The 17,727-nt window shown below is 39.7% G+C and overlaps 1 protein-coding gene across 2 annotated transcripts in view; it reads left to right on the top strand.

Moving 5' to 3' along the window:
* Positions 1-10,287, top strand: part of CHN1 (chimerin 1) — a 90,917-nt gene extending 80,630 nt beyond the window's left edge. The window contains exon 13 of one of the 2 annotated variants that reach the window (XM_035134957.3): positions 9,189-10,287. In XM_035134957.3, the coding sequence (XP_034990848.1) occupies positions 9,189-9,360 (172 nt within the window). In that variant the 3' untranslated portion in view covers positions 9,361-10,287. The remainder of the gene's footprint in view (positions 1-9,188) is intronic. The other variant, XM_088660232.1, reaches the window with a different exon arrangement.
* The last annotated feature ends 7,440 nt before the right edge of the window (positions 10,288-17,727 follow it).

Below are 17,727 nucleotides of genomic sequence, written 5' to 3'. Positions count from 1 at the left end.
GAAATGAATGGTCCCGTCCTCTTCTTAGTACCTCTTGTGTGTTTCTTGCCTCTGGTTCTTGGGCTAACTGCATTAAATCCTAAGGGTAGGACTCTAGTGATGGAAGGCATTAAGCAATAGGTGGCGACAATTTTAAGCATTTCTCCTCCTCCCTACAGTCACATGTGTCCCCCCCCAAAAAAAAGTAGGAACGGGAGGGTCCCCCAAACTTCTAAAGCTGATTTAGAGAAGGAAAGGTGCTGCAGCAGAAGGAAGAATTGCCGTAAAATTGCCTCCTTCCCAGTTCTGTTGGTGGATGCCTTCTGGCAGTGGAGGAGACAGCATTGGAATGTCACCCTTTGTGCCCTATTCATGTGCTGAGCCATGATAAGCAAATTCTCAGCAAGAAGTGTGAATTCCATATTTCCCCCTTCATGTAACTATCTACGAAACAATTAGAGTGTTTCCTTGTCAAATGAGGCTGCTTGTGAATTCAGAGGAATGATCATAGATTGGTTTTGGAATTACTTAGTCCTTGTGAGGGCACACAGCACAGTCCCTCGTCCACATTTATTTCTTCTGAAAACAGAGACCCAATAAAATGCCTCTTTGTTTTTGCTCCCCTCCACTGAAGAACAGGTGAGATTTGTCCCTTTGGATAGCTCAGTTGGTTAGAACGTGGCCTGGCAACGCCAAGGTTGCAAGTTGCACTGACCGCATGCCACTGTTCAAAAATCTAAACTTCCCTAAGAGTGTAATCCTAATCCTCTCTGATTTGAGTTTTTGTTTTCCTTTGCAAAAACATTTTTTCGCATCTTATTTTCCCTTCTTTTGAGGAACTTTCTTTGATCATATAGTTTCCTTGGGAGGATAGCATTCTGGCCATCAAGACAATGCAAAGTAATATTCTGAGCATCCCAAAGCAACCGTGCCTTTAGTTAATCCATGTAAACTTTGGATCTTCAGGTAGTTAATTTCTCTTTCCTGGTTACGGTAGTTAATTTCTCTTTCCTGGTTACATGGACTATCGCATCATGCCCAACACTGTTTTTCTTGTCTACCACATTGAGCATGGCTCGGCCTACGGTTTCAAAGTAGAAATCTGGCTGAACCAACTCAGCTGTGCCAGTCTGTAATTGAAACATTAAAAACTGGGCAACCCCCTCCGCCACATCTTTGGCCCTGGCTGGCATGAACAGCAAAGTATTGGCTGCAGTAGTTGTTCTGCCCTGTGCTGCCAGACCAGGGTTTAGGATTGCTGTACCCAGCCAATAAAATTCCAGTAATGATAGTGTGCCCTAGATTCAGTTAGGTAGCCGTCTTGGTCTGATGCAGTCAAAATTATATATATATGTTCTTGGTATGAGCTTTCATGTGTATGCACACTTCTTCAGATACACTGAAACAGAAGTCACCAGAAGTCATATAAGGGTCTGGTGACTTCTGTTTCTGAAGAAGTGTGCACACACATGAAAGCTGGTGCCAAGAACAAACTTAGTTGGTCTCTAAGGTGCTACTGGACATTTAAAAAAAAAATTATATATATTTCGATAGTGTGAACAACCATTTTTAGTTCTTGGCACAAGCTTTGGTTTCTCATTTGGAAAAATTAACATCTTTGCTATGGATAAGGAAAGCCACAATCCAGACTACGTGAAGCACATTTAATGCCTGCTTCCTCTCTTTCTATTAAAAGTAACAGAAAGGGGAGGGGGGTCACTTTCCTTCTATCACACCCAAAATGCTTTTTCATTCCCCTTTATTAACAGCGCCATTTTCTTTTAGAAGCTCAGTGAGATACTAATGGGATCCATTGACAAATGTGCACTTGCCACTTCAGACATGATTTGTAGTGGTTTATTCTTTAAAAAGTATTCTCTAAATATATACTCCACTCATGCGAGTATAATTTCACAATCAAAATCCTCTTTAAAATTCAAATGTACAAAAATGCAAATACAAACAGCAAAAGTGGCAAGAAAGGAGGAGTTTCTGATAAGACTTCCAAAAAACTTGTTATTTAGTGTGAAGGCCAACCAGCTCTTTTTTAAAGCACTAGCCAAGAAGTTTCCACACAGAATTTTCTTATGACTGCCATAGACGCAAGAATAACTCAGTCATGCCCATTTCACATAGGTACATAAGCAGCATCTAACCTTTTATTGGCATGCTCACAAAGACATGTTGCAAATTCAGTTGGTCAGCCTGCTGGCTATATTTGGAGTCACTGTAAATAGAAACTGCAGAGGTTGCCCAGCTTCAATATGCCAAACAGTTATCAGCTCCTAGCTATCATGAAAGGTGTTTGAAATTTATTTTACTCTCTAATATAGAATGAACACGGTGGAGAGGGGGCTGCTGATATTTTATTTATAATTCACAGACTTCACAACAGTGGGTATTTAGTTATATATGTGTGCCCTTGATGGGGATTTTGAGTTGTAATCCTGTGATATGAATTTAATCTGTTCACCAGCTAATTTACAAATATTAATTGGCAATTAACTGCCGCAAAGCGTATTGTAGCCTCTCAAGACAGCCGCTTGCATGCTGCGCCATTCGAACAGAGTCCGAAGAGAGGGAGACAAATCACTTTTCCTGTCATTAATTACATAGATTGTGTATCGTAGATGTTTATTCAATGCATTTAGATGGTATGCTTTGTGTGCGTTGTATTTATTCCATTTTACTGTTTATAACATGAAAAGGGATGTGTGTGGTTCTATAGAAGGACATGGCTTCTTTCAATTCTAGACTTTCATCCTTCCTCTAAGGAGCCCATAAGTGGATATCCGTCTCACAGTAGTCCTTTAGGGCAGTACAGTGGTACCTCGCTAGACAAATGCCTCACAAGATGAATTATTCGCAAGATGAATGCGTTTTGTGATTTCAATGGAGACTCACAAGATGAAGTTTCCTATGGCGCGCTTCGCAAAACAATTTTTTTTCGTCCCATAGGGTGCCTCGCAAGACGAATTTTTTTATTCGTCTTGTGAACCACCCTATAGAAAACCAAGCCGCTTTGCAAAACGATTTTTTCGCTATACGAAGCAACTCATGGGATGAATTAAATTCGTCTTGCGAGGCACCACTGTAGTTTCCAACATGTTCAAAATTTACCAAGCACCAGGAGCATTTTGCACCTGGCCATCGGCCACTTGCGACCAAGTGAAGATGCCCAGATACCAGGATGGTGCCTGACATCTTCCACCATCTGGAAGTGCATGCTTGGGGATCCTTGGATCTTGCCTGTTTTCACAAGCTAGCAACACACACTGTAGAATTCTATCCATTATATTTTATCTGCACAATCAAAATGAATTTCAGGAACCCAAAAGTCCTATTAAAAAATAAAACTTTCATGCCACCTGGCCCCAAAATGGCAAAGAGGCATTCATAGAATCATAGAATCATAGAGTTGGAAGAGACCACAAGGGCCATCCAGTCCAACCCCCTGCCAAGCAGGAAACACCATCAAAGCATTCCTGACAGATGGCTGTCAAGCCTCTGCTTAAAGACCTCCAAAGAAGGAGACTCCACCACACTCCTTGGCAGCAAATTCCACTGCCGAACAGCTCTTACTGTCAGGAAGTTCTTCCTAATGTTTAGGTGGAATTTTCTTTCTTGTAGTTTGAATCCATTGCTCCGTGTCCGCTTCTCTGGAGCAGCAGAAAACAACCTTTCTCCCTCCTCTATATGACATCCTTTTATATATTTGAACATGGTTATCATATCACCCCTTAACCTTCTCTTCTCCAGGCTAAACATACCCAGCTCCCTAAGCCGTTCCTCATAAGGCATCGTTTCCAGGCCTTTGACCATTTTGGTTGCCCTCTTCTGGACACGTTCCAGCTTATCGGTATCCTTCTTGAACTGTGGTGCCCAGAACTGGACACAGTACTCCAGGTGAGGTCTGACCAGAGCAGAATACAGTGGTACTATTACTTCCCTTGATCTAGATGCTATACTCCTATTGATGCAGCCCAGAATTGCATTGGCTTTTTTAGCTGCTGCATCACACTGCTTACTCATGTCAAGTTTGTGGTCTACCAAGACTCCTAGATCCTTTTCACATGTACTGCTCTCAAGCCAGGTGTCTCCCATCCTGTATTTGTGCCTTTCATTTTTTTTGCCCAAGTGTAGTACTTTACATTTCTCCTTGTTAAAATTCATCTTGTTTGCTTTGGCCCAGTTGTCTAATCTGTTAAGGTCATTCTGAAGTGTGATCCTGTCCTCTGGGGTGTTAGCCACCCCTCCCAATTTGGTGTCATCTGCAAACTTGCTCAGGATGCCCTCAAGCCCATCATCCAAGTCATTGATAAAGATGTTGAACAAGACTGGGCCCAAGACAGAACCCTGTGGCACCCCACTAGTCACTACTCTCCAGGATGAGGAGGAGCCACTGATGAGCACCCTTTGGGTTCGGTCAGTAAGCCAGTTACAAATCCACTGAATGGTAGCATTGTCTAGCCCAAATTTTACCAGCTTCTTTACAAGAATATCATGGGGCACCTTGTCAAAGGCCTTGCTGAAATCAAGATAGGCTACATCCACAGCGTTCCCTTCATCTACCAGGCTTGTAATTCTGTCAAAAAATGAGATCAGATTAGTCTGACATGACTTATTTTTCAGGAACCCATGCTGACTTTTAGTGATCACAGAGTTTCTTTCTAGGTGCTCACAGACTGTTTGCTTAATGATCTGCTCTAGAATCTTTCCTGGTATTGATGTCAGGCTGACTGGGCGGTAATTGTTTGGGTCCTCTCTTTTCCCCTTTTTGAAAATAGGGACAACATTTGCCCTCCTCCAGTCTGCTGGAACTTCGCCTGTTCTCCAGGAATTTTCAAAGATTATTGCCAGTGGTTCTGAAATCACCTCTGCCAGTTCTTTTAATACTCTTGGATGTAGTTCATCTGGCCCTGGAGACTTGAATACATCTAAACTAGCCAAGTATTCTTGTACTACCTCCTTACTTATTCTGGGCTGTGTTTCCCCTGCTGAATCATCTGCTCCATATTCTTCAGGTCGGGCGTTGTTTTCTTTCTTGGAGAAGACTGAGGCAAAGAAGGCATTGAGGAGTTCTGCCCTTTCTCTGTCCCCTGTTTGCATTTCACCATCTTCTCCTCTGAGTGACCCCACTGTTTCCTTGTTTTTCCTTTTGCTACGGACATACCCATAAAAGCCCTTTTTGTTGCTTTTAACCTCTCTAGCGAGCCTGAGTTCATTCTGTGCTTTAGCTTTTCTGACTTTGTCTCTACACGTGCTGGCTATATGTTTGAATTCCTCTCTGGAGATTTCCCCCCTTTTCCATTTTTTGTACATATCCCTTTTTTTTTTATTGTTAAAAAAGACTTTATTGAAACATTTAAAAGAAACATTACAGCAAAAGACAAACAACCATTCCTCTATTGCCATAAAAACACATTTCAAAATTTTAACATTTCACACACACGCAACACGAATCAAAATTACATTTAATAATCTTACCATTCTATTATTTCATTAAAAAATTAACTTCCAAACTTGCCCACACCACTTAGCTGTGATTTACTCCTACTACTTGCGTTGTTAATCCATACAAATCAGCCCTAACATACGATTCTCCCCCATCCAATTACCTTTCTCTATTATTCCCCGCGCTGCCTCAAAGTAAACAGATCTTTAGCTCCATTCTAATATCCTTTTTCTTAAAATAATCCTCTACATATTCCCATTTCCTACTAATTGATTGTTTTGACTTATTCCTAATTGCTGCCGTCATTCTATCCAAGCTCATAAAATCTATTAATTTTACCTGCCATTCTTGTATTGCTGGAGCCTCTACTTTTTTCCACATTTGTCCTATTAGCAGCCTTGCCGCCGCACATGCATAAAGAAAAATACTTTCCCTGTCTTCCGGAAGGTTTTCGGGAATCAAACTTAATAGAAAATATTCTGGATTTTTCTTAAACGTGAATTTTAACATCTTTTTCAGTTCCTCATACACTTCCCCCCAGAATTTAGATATCTTTTCACATCCCCACCAACAATGTAAATAGTCACCCACCTTATCTTTACACTTCCAACAGTTTTTATCATCATTCTTATATATTTTACTTAGCTTGTCCGGAGTCAGGTGCCACCTATATAACATCTTCATCATATTCTCCTTTATCCCGGTACAGGCCGTAAACTTTAGTGTTCTTTTACACAGTCTGTCCCATTGGACTTTATAAATTGGCCTCCCCAGGTCTTGGGCCCACTTAGTCATCGTACTCTTTATTTCCTCATCTTTTAATTCCCATTCTAGGAGATATCTATAAATTTTTGATAATAATTTAGAATCACTTTCAATTATTAATTCTTGCACCTTCGATTTCCCTTCCAGAAACCCTTTCTCCTTATGGCTCTTGAACAAGCTTTGTAATTGCAAGTACTGTAACCAGCTAGTACAGCTGGTTTTAATCTGATCGTATGATTTCAACCTTAACTCCTCATTCTCTTTGACTATCACATCTCGGTATGTTAACCAAGTTCCCTTCCTGCATCTCCCCCCCATCGCCGTCATTTCTAAAGGCGAGGCCCACCAAGGTGTTTTTGGTTCAATTAGATCTTTAAATTCCAGCCAAGTTTTTAGAATCGTTTTTTTGATTATGTGATCTGAGAATTGATTGAACCTACCCCCCCCTTCCTGTAACAAATAGGTATGCCATCCAGTTATATTTCTGAAACCCTCTACCACTAGAACCTCTTCATCCTCCAATAATAGCCATTCTTTAAGCCAGCATAAGCATGCGGAGGCGTGATAAATCCTAAGATCCGGGACCCCCCAACCACCCCTTTCTTTATTATCAGTCAGTAATTTGTACTGGACTCTTGCTCTCTTACCTCCCCATATAAATTTGGACAAATCCTTTCTCCACCTATCAAATATTTCTTTTTTCCCCACAATTGGGAGCATTTGAAACAAAAATAATATCTTAGGTAGAACCACCATCTTAATTGAGGCCATTCTACCTGAAAGGGTCAAATTTAAATCATGCCATCTTTCCATTTCTTTTTTTAATTCTTTCCAGACTCTCCCATAATTATTTTCAAAAAGATCTATATTTTGGCCACTAATTACAATACCTAAATATTTAATTTTTTTAACTACTTCCCAATTTATGATGCTTCCCAATTTTATACTATCCTCCCTCCTTATATTTTTAACTATCACCTTGGTTTTCTTCTCATTAATTTTGAGTCCAGAAATTGCCTCAAATGCTCCCAATATTTTCCTCAGATTTTTAAAGGATTCCTCCGGATCTTCTAAGAAAACTAACATATCATCCGCGAAGGCATTAATTTTATAAATTTTATCTCTTATTTTGATTCCTTTAATTCCTTCATCTTCCTTAATTTCGATTAATAATGATTCTAAGGACAATATGAATAATAATGGGGAGAGGGGACAGCCCTGTCTCGTCCCTCTATTTATCTCAAATTCTTCCATCACCTCCCCATTTAAAATTAATTTTGCGAATTGTCTATTATAAATTGACTTGATCCCCTCCATGAACTTCCCTTTAACTCCAAATTCTGCCAAAGATTTTTTCATAAATTCCCATGCAAGCGAATCAAAAGCTTTCTCCATATCTAGGAAGACAAAGGCCGCTCTTTTCCCTGGAGACCAATCCAAATATTCTAATAGATCTAGGAGGATCCTTATATTCCTCGCCATATTCCTCGCCATTTTGTACATATCCCTTTTAAATCTTAACTCAGTCAAAAGTTCTTTAGATAGCCAGCCTGGCTTCTTTAGGCACCTTCCATGTTTCCGTCTCATTGGTATTGCCTGAAGTTGTGCTTTTAATATCTCCCTTTTAACAAACTCCCAACCATCATGAACTCCCTTCCCTTTTAGTATTACTGTCCATGGGATTTCACCCAGCGTTTCCCTAAGTTTTCTGAAGTCGGCTTTCTTAAAGTCTAGAATTTGGACCTTAGTATGCTTGGTTGCTCCTTTCCGCTGGATAATAAACTCCAGAAGAGCATGGTCACTCCCACCTAATGATCCTGCCACTTCTACCCCACTAACCAAGTCATCACTATTGGTTAGGACCAGATCTAAAATGGCTGATCCTCTTGTTGCTTCTCCCACTTTCTGGACAATGAAGTTGTCTGCAAGGCCAGTGAGGAATCTGTTCGACCTTATGCTCTTGGCTGAGTTTGACATCCAACAAATATCAGGATAGTTAAAATCCCCCATTACTACTATCTCACTTCCTTTGGAATGCTTGGCCATCTGTTCCAGGAAGGCATCATTCTGTTTTGGTAAGGAGCATTCTGGGTGTAAGGAGCCATTTGGTGCCTGGCTTAGATATCTGAGTTTCTAGCACTGTTTACAATCACAAGGATTACAATCACAAGGACCCCCTTTTAACATCAGATTTCACATGCTATAATTGTTGTAAGGTCAGATCTTAAGAGTACAGAATTATCAACACAATCAGGGTGCCTACAGGGTTTTCTGGGCCCTTTATGCTGTATGTGGATTGAACCCCCTGCTGCACTAACAAAAAAAAAACCTAGTTTTCATGAGAAGAGTTTGTTGGAGAATGGTAACTCTTTTGCAAAACTGTAATTCTCAGGGTTCCTTTAGTTGGGACTCATGACCGTGTCCCACCAAGTCTTGCCAACTGGATTTCTGTAAAGCAGTGACCATAAGGCAGACTGTCTGGGAATGGGGGAGAGAGGGGAGAAGCAGGGGCAGAGGAAGGGGGTGGAGTGGGGGCGGGCCATCCAGGGTGTCACCACTGAGGGGATGACAAAATGATGAGCGGCACGCACCACAGGGCCTGGGAGTGATGTGGTGGCTTGGGAGCATGCAGGCTCCCCGCTCTGCCCCAAACAGTCCACCCACCACCTCCCCCTCAGCTGTAGGGTGGCTGAGTGGAAGGAGGCAGACAGATTCCTCAGAGGCCCCACGGAGCATCCTGACCCAATTTGCCCCGCCCCCACCCCTGGGCACCCCTCGGCTTGCTCTGCCACCGGGGAGAATATCTGCCATGACAACACACAACTGCCACTGCCAATTGGGCAAAATACATTGTGACCATTAAAACATTTAATTTGTAGTGTCAATGTGGTTTTTTGTTTCTGGTCCCATGTTTGTGAGATCAAGCTGGTAGCTACCAACAATGTCTTCCCAGTGCTTTGCATTTTAACCGTAGCCCTCCTTGTTTCAGGGTGACGCTCCACGAAAAGGAGAACCTGATGAACGCAGAGAACCTGGGCATTGTTTTTGGACCAACGCTGATGCGAGCGCCAGAACTTGATGCAATGGCTGCCCTGAACGATATCCGTTACCAGAGACTTGTGGTGGAGATGCTTATAAAAAACGAAGATATTTTATTTTGAACTTGTTTGTGGGTGTGCGCGTGCATGTATGTTTTTAAATGAACTGCAGAAGAAGAAGAAGAAGAAAGAATCCGGGGTTGATGAAGGAATATTTTGAAATGTAGCCTGCAGCGGAATTCTGACTGTGAGGTTTTTGATGTATGAAAGATGCTTATTATTGTTGCTTGTGTGGTATCATTCAGACAATGTTGGGAACATATATTGTACTTTCCAGTACTAAATAGGTCTGGGGGGTTTCATCATAGTACAGGAAATTCAAACTGAAGTAGGTCTCCTTGTTTTACCCTCTCTTGTGAGGCTTCTGCTACAAAGGACACAACAGGAACAGCACAGCTTCTGTGTTCTGGAATAGTCTGTGATTGTACTTTAGCATGTTTCTCAGTGTAAATCTGTTGTGGATTTCTTACTACGTTCCGTAATTGGTTTCTGATATTTCAGTTGCGGGGAGCAGATTGCAGTGAACCAAGATGTCTAGCTCTTCAATGACATCACCCGTCATTCTTAGCCTACTTTGAAAGATACCGTATTTACTCAAATCTAATGCGCGCCTTTTTTTGGCCAAATTATGTTGCGAAATTTAAGGTGCTCATTAGATTCGATAGCACATTTACGTTTGCCAGCAAATCCTTTCCCACCCCCCCTCAAGGTTCTGAAAAACAGAGGCGTGCGTTAGATTCGAAGGTGCATTAGACTTGAGTAAATACAGTAATTTCTAGCTGGGTTCTATAGCATTTGTTTTAACGATGGCATGCATTTTTCTTTTACGTTGTGGCTGCCACTTTCAAGTCATGCCTTTTTTTTGTACAGATCCAGTTAAAGGTGGCAAACTGAACGAATGAAGACTGGTTTGTTGTTGTTTTAAATGGTAATTTTGTATTTTTATTGGGCATGCGTATTAATTTATTAAAGTTTTGCGTTGGAACCTTACCAAGTCTGGCTGCATTTTTGCCCCAGTATCACAGACATGCGGCCCGTTCCCCACACCCCAAACAAAAACACACTTATTTGAAAAGCCTTACTTGACTTCTCAGTTTAGCCTATTCCCAAATAATAAATGCACAAGACCGGAACTTTACAACCCTATCATCTCATAAACAAAGTTAAGCTTTAGCCTATTGAAACCTTGAACTTAAACATGCCTTACTCAACACAAGATGGGGCTGTTAGTGGATTGGGGAACCATTTTCAACCTGAGGCTGCACTCCTTTTTGCCAGTGGCTGGTGCAGCCAGGAGTGAAAGTGGGCAGAGAAATGAAAGCAAATTTCACCTCCCCATAGTAGGCTGGTTTCTGCACACATATCCCTCTCTATCCTCCCTCCAGGTGAGCAAGAGTTCAAAGGATATATTCAAGGCAAGCAAAAAAAACCTCGAGGGTGTGAAGCACACAGCCGGTGTGGAGTGTGGCCTTGGGGCTAAAACAGTTTTCTTGTGGCATAAAGAATAAACGTAATAAATTAGCAGGAGTGCTTTTAACCGCCAATTCCTAGTTCATTTTTCTAATTAAATGTACAGCTGATGATATGCCAGCCAGCCTACTTATGCAAAACAGCAATCCAAACTTAATGAATCCAAATCATAGCTTAAATTGTTGGACAGTGACTTCCCCACGCACTCTACCCTTCAAACCAGGGAGAAATGACCTAAAGTTACAAATTATTTATTTGGGTATGTGTGGTTTAGCAAATCATGCAAATAAGTTGCTGTCAGTATTCCTGCAAGTCCCTTAATACAGCTGTCCTATCTTACATACAGTTTCATATATACTATTCTCTAGAAACTGGTAAGCTTTGACAAACTATGCAGGCAATTGTGCAAATCTTTTGATGGCCTATTTCAAAGAAAGGTACTAGAGAGTCCCATTCTTCCCCTCCCCCCCTTACACATAGAGCCATAATATTGTGAATCTTGCTAGTCAAAACTTAATAAACACCAATATGCAACGCTCTGACTTCCAGGCCTTGTCTGTGTTCTTTATATGCCATCTGGTCCATATGAACAAAAGATTCTACTTACTGTCAGAGGTCTGTAATCAGGGGGCCTCCCAGACTCCTCCCACTACAAGGAAGATGAAGAAGAAGAGCTGAACAAGACTGGGTTGAAAGCCGTCTTTCTATTGTTTTAGGCCTTGGCAAGGAGAAAGAAGCAAATGAGTGATCTGGTGGTATTTTTGCCATGGAGCAAGTAATGAGCAGGAGGAGAATAAAAGTTGAATTCTTCATTTCTATTCACCAAGTCTTGAGGACAAGTCTGGGTTTACAGCAAGGCTATATGTGCAGAGCTGTCCCTGCCAACTAAGTGAATGAGGAACATATTGCCCACACAGAAGTGCCAGTGGTTCCTCTTTGACTTAAATATTGTAGATCACAGAATTGTTGAGGTGGAAGGGACCCCAATGGTCATCTCATCCAACCCCCTGCAATGCAAGGATCATACATGACCAGTAGCTATCCAACCTCTGCTTAAAAACCTCAAAGGAAAGAGAGTCCACCACCTCCCAGGGGGTCATTTCCACTATCAAATAGCTCTGAGTGTGAGAAAGTTCTTCCTGATATTTAGTCGGAATCTCCTTTCTTGTAACTTGGATCCACTGGTTTGGGTCCTGCCTACAGAGCAGGAGAAAACAAACTTGCTCCATCCTCCATGTGACAGCCCTTGAAATATATTTTAAGATGGCTATCATATAAGTCTCCTTTCCATGCTAAACATATCCAGCTCCTTCAACAATTCCTCATAAGGCTTGGTTTCCAGACCCTTGATCATCTTGATTGCCCTCCTCTGCACACATTCCATCTTATCAATATAATAATAATGATTTTTTATTTATACCCCGCACATCTGGCAGAGTCTCCCCAGCCACTCTGGGCGGATCCCAATCAAATATTAAAACAATACATTAAATATTAAAAGCTTCCCTAAACAGGGCTGCCTTCAGATGTCTTTTAAAATTAGGATAGCTGCTTATTTCCTTGACATCTGATGGGATGGAAGGGCGTTCCACAGGGCGGGTGCTGCTACCGAGAAGGCCCTTTGTCTGGTTCCCTGTAACCTTACTTCTCGCAATGAGGGAACCGCCAGAAGGTCCTCGGTGCTGGATCTCTTTTTTTTATTTATTTTTAAAAATACATTTTATTCCAATTTTCCAAATTCAACAAATTAACAAAACCAATCTTTTATACAAAATCTTATATTCACATCTTTTACCTTGCTCCGCCGAGCTATGACTTCCCCCCCTCCCTTCATGCGGGTTTCTTGTTAATTCCCTTTTTTGCAGTTCCTTTTTTAACATATTGGTCAATTCGTAAGGTTTATTTTAATCCTGCGAGAGTTTTTAATGATCTACAGTTTTTCTCCATATAGTCCACATATTTACTCCAGTCCTTTTGAAACCTTGTCTCCCCCTGGTCACGAATCTTGCATGTCAATCTAGCAAGTTCAGCATAGTCCATCATTTTTATCTGCCACTCCACAATTGTAGGTAATTCCTGTAATTTCCATTTTTGGGCTAACAAAGTCCTAGCCGCGGTTGTTGCATACATAAACAGTGTTTGATCTTCTTTTCTAATCTCTCCTCCTATTATTCCTAACAAAAATGCTTCTGGTTTTTTTTGGAAAAGTATATCTAAACATCTTTTTCAATTCGTTATATAAACTTTCCCAAAATCTTTTAACTTTTTCGCATGTCCACCACATATGATAAAATTCACCATCTTTCTCTTTACATTTCCAGCAACTTTTATCACTCATTCTATACATTTTAGCTAATTTAACTGGAGTTAAATACCATCTGTACATCATCTTATATACATTTTCTTTCAAGGCAGTACATGCTGTAAATCTTAAAGTTTGATTCCATAATTTCAACCACGCATCATATTCAATATTATGCCCCAAATCTTTTGCCCATTTAATCATCACTTCTTTTGTCAACTCATCTTTTGTATACCACTCCAACAACAAATCATACATCTTTGCCAAAAGCTTTGTTTTGCCTTCTAGCACTTCTATTTGAAATTTGGATCTTTTATCCTCAAAACCTATTTTTCTATCTTCTTTAAGCACATCATTTATTTGATGGTATTCTATCCATCCTGTTAACACTCCTTTAATGTCCTCAAAAGGTTTTAAACTCCATCCTTTTTCAGTTTTCGTCAAGATTTCCTCATACGTGGCCCGCCTCTTCTCCATATTTACTTTCTTAACTGTTAATACCTCTGCTGGTGAGACCCACCAGGGTGTTTTAGTCTCTAACAGCCTTTTATTTATTTCCCACACCTCGTACAGAGATCTTCTTATCACATGATTCGTAAACCCGGTATGTGATTTCTTTTTGTCATAACATAAATATGCATGCCATCCAAATCTATTGTTAAAACCTTCCAAATCTAACAAGTCCGTATTCTCTAGAGTTATCCATTCTTTTATCCAACAGATACAGGACGCTTCATAATAAAGTCTCAAGTCTGGCAGGGCGAATCCACCTCTTTCTTTCTTATCTACCAAAATTTTATGTTTTATTATAGGTTTTTTTCCCCTGCCAGACAAATCTTGATAAAATCTTTTGCCACTCTTGGAATTGCCTCGTACCTTTAACCACAGGTATAGTTTGAAATAGGAATAACATCTTAGGTAATACATTCATCTTTATTGTTGCGATTCTTCCTAAGAATGACATTTTCATATTAGTCCATCTTTCCAGGTCTTTCTTTATTTCCTTCCATACTTGTTCGTAATTATCAATATAAAGATTAATATTCTTTGCTGTCATCCATATTCCCAGATATTTTACCTTTTTAGCCACGTCGAGTCCATGTTTTAACTGTAATTCCTGTTTTTCTTCTTTCGTCATATTCATTGCCATAACCTTGGTTTTTTGTCTATTTAATTTGAATCCTGCCAATTGGCCAAATTTCTCCATTACTTCTATAGCTTCTGCAACACTTTCCTTTGGATTTTCCAATGTTAAAACTAAATCATCTGCGAAGGCTTTCACTTTAAATTGCTTTGCACCTACCTTAATACCTCTAATTGTAGATAGGTCTCTTAATCTGATCAATAATATTTCCAGGACCATGATGAACAATAACGGTGATAAAGGGCAGCCCTGTCTAGTTCCTTTTGTGATTTCAAAATATTCTGTTAGGGTGTTATTAATTATCAATCTTGCCTTTTGCTCTGAATAAATCGCCTCGATCCCATTCACGAATGTATTCTTCCCAACCATTGATTCCAAATTCCTCTTCATGAATTGCCAAGATATATTGTCAAAAGCTTTCTCAGCATCTACAAACATCAAGACAGCTGGTTTATCTATCTTGGTCTCCAGATATTCTATTACATCTATTATGTGTCTTACATTATCCTTTAACTGTCTACCAGGAAGAAAACCAGCCTGATCCTTATGTATTATTTGATTTAAAACTTCTTTCAATCTCTTGGACATTATATCTGCAAAAAGTTTGTAATCATTATTCAATAATGAGATTGGTCTATAATTTTTGACTTCTAAGCCATCCGTATCCGGCTTTGGGATCAATGTTATGTATGCCTCTTTCCATGTATTTGGGATCTTTCCCCCCAACAGAATATCATTCATCATTTCCTCTAAAACTGGAACCAACAGTTCATTCAGTACTTTATAATATTTCGCCGTTAAACCATCTGGTCCTGGGGCTTTACCTTGTTTCATTCTCCCTATTGCTTGTTGTAATTCTTGTGTCGTTATCCTGTTATTTAGCTTCTTCCTCTCTTCTTCTGGAATTGGTTTCAAGCCATATTTTCCTAGATACTCACTGATCTTCTTCTCATCTTCTTTCTTTTTGCAATACAAATCCTTATAGAATTTTTGAAAGGTTTTCTTAATCTCCTTTGGATCTTCCGTCACTCCTCCCTCTGTTTTAATCTTAGTTATTATGTTCTGATTTTGACGTTTCCTTAACTGCCAAGCCAACAGTTTTCCTGTTTTATTCGCCGATTCGAAATTTCTTTGTCTCATTTGTTTTATTTTCCACTCAATCTCCTGATTGATCAACATGGAGAATTGTGTCTGTAACATCTTTATATTATTCTTTATTTGCTGATTCTCGGGTTTATCAATCAGGTTCTTCTCATTTTCCATGAGACATTTCAAAATTTCTTCTTTCTTCCTTTCTTTCTTTCGTTTCAGAAAACTGTTTTGCTGTATTAGAAAGCCTCTCATCACTGCTTTACTTGCATCCCATACCATATCCAGTCCGGTATCTTTGTGTAAATTCCAATGAAAGTAGTCTTTCAGGGTCTTCTTAGCTTTCGAGACCACCTCTTTATCATCAAATAGATCTTCGTTCATTCTCCACCTGAAGGACTTTTGGTCTTTGCTTTTCAATTCCATGAATATAGAATTATGGTCTGACAGTGTACGTGGTATTATCTCTGTTTTACTCACCCTGGGCACTAGTTCCTTGGAGATCCACATGTTATCTATCCTTCCCGAACTCTGATTTGGTTCTGAGAAGAATGTAAATTGTTTAGTTGTAGGGTGCCTCAGTCTCCAAATATCCACTAGACCCAGGTTTTCTACTAGTTCAAAAAAGGATTTTGGTAATTTACCTTCATTCTTCCTTTTCTTGGTCCTATCCAATTCTGGCACTGTCACTCCATTAAAATCGCCCATAAGCATTGTCTTTTGATCCATATATTCAGTCAGCCTTTCCTCCAGATTCTTGTAGAATTCAGCTTTATTTTCATTCGGTGCATAGATTCCCACCACTAACATTTTTTCTCCCTCAATCAATATTTGAGCCGCGATTATTCTTCCTTCTTCATCTTTAAAAATCAATTTCGGATCTAATTTCTCCTTTATATACAAGACCACTCCTCTCTTTTTCTTTTCCATCGAACTTATAAACTCTTTACCCAACCTTTTATTTTTAAGAATATAACTATGTTTTTTTGCCACATGTGTTTCCTGAAGACAAATTATATCCAAATTCTTCTTCTTCAAAACATGATCAATTTTATTCCTTTTAATCTTATTATTCAAGCCATTCACGTTCCAGGAATGTATCTTCAATGCCATTTTACTTCCTACTATCAGGAAGAGCAAAAAATTATTTTGCTAAACTTGGTCGGGTTCTTTATTTAAATCCTTATCTTCTTCTTCTTCCTCTCTCTCTGATTCCTCTTCTTTCTCTTGATCTTGGTCTTCTTCCTCTGCCTTTTCTTCTTCTTCCTCTCTTCTCTTTCTCCTCCTTCTTTGTGGTCTTGGGTCTTCTTCCTCTTCCGCTGTTACTTCTGCTAGAACAGCCAGTTCTGGGTCCAACTCTCCCAAAAAAATTTCGTACTTCCTCAAGAATTTTCCGATATCCTGTATACTTGTCAGCACATGTCTCTTCTCCTTATAATGAAACATCATTCCTTCGGGGTATTCCCATCTATGTTGAATTCCATTTTTCTTAAGCAAGGCCACCATTGCTTTATAATTATCGCGTTTTTTCAAAAATCTTCCTGGTATCTCTTTAAACACAATTATAGGCTTACCACTGATGATTAGCTTGTTGGTGAAACTCAGTCTTAAAATCTCATTTTTCATCTCCATTGTATTGAATATCACCACACAATCACCAGGTGCTTTCCTTGCTTTGGCCTTTGCTGATTTCACTTTAATTCTAAACACATTTACAATTGTCTGACTCACTTCTTCATCTGTTTTTCCCATCCATTTTGCCAATTCAGCAATTATTCTCGATTTGATATCTTCTCCCGTTTCTTCAGGAATACCCCTCAATTTCAGATTCAACTGTCTTTGTTTCATTTCTATCAATGCTAAATTGTCAAGCATTTGTTCATGTGCCTTATCCAGTTTTTTCACTTTGTCTTTCACTTTATCCGTTTCCTTTTTAACCTCTTTTACTTCTTTTTGTGTCTTCTTAATTGAATCTTCCATTGTTTTGGATCTCACTGACAGATCTTTTATCTGAGTCGAAAGCTCTCCCACCGCTCCTTCAATCTTCTTGTCAATCTCTCCCAATTTCTTATCCATTCGCTGTTCACTATGTTTAAATTCATCTTTAATTTTTTGCCATAAAGCTTCTAGATCTTTAACTTCTTCTTGTTTAGAGCCTCTTCTGTCTTTCGGTGTGCTTGCCGGCTTCTTTTCCTTTTTACCTGCCATTTTTATTCAGGAGGGAAACAAAAACAAACAAACAAAAAAGACAAAGAAAATCCCCCTTCTCACCACTAGAGGGTACTGCTCAAAATCCCAAGTTCCTGCAATACCCAATTTACCCCCAGATGGCACTATACTTTGTCCCAACTCCTGAGTATGTATATTCCCTTCTCCACCACTGGGTGGTATACTCTCAATTCTCAGTCCTCTTTCAATACTTTTC

Source organism: Zootoca vivipara, chromosome 1 (assembly GCF_965207765.1).
Source record: "Zootoca vivipara chromosome 1, rZooViv2.hap1.1, whole genome shotgun sequence".
NCBI lineage: Eukaryota > Metazoa > Chordata > Lepidosauria > Squamata > Lacertidae > Zootoca > Zootoca vivipara.
The sequence above is the reverse complement of the archived record's forward strand: the minus strand, read 5'-3'. Positions and strand labels throughout refer to the sequence as shown.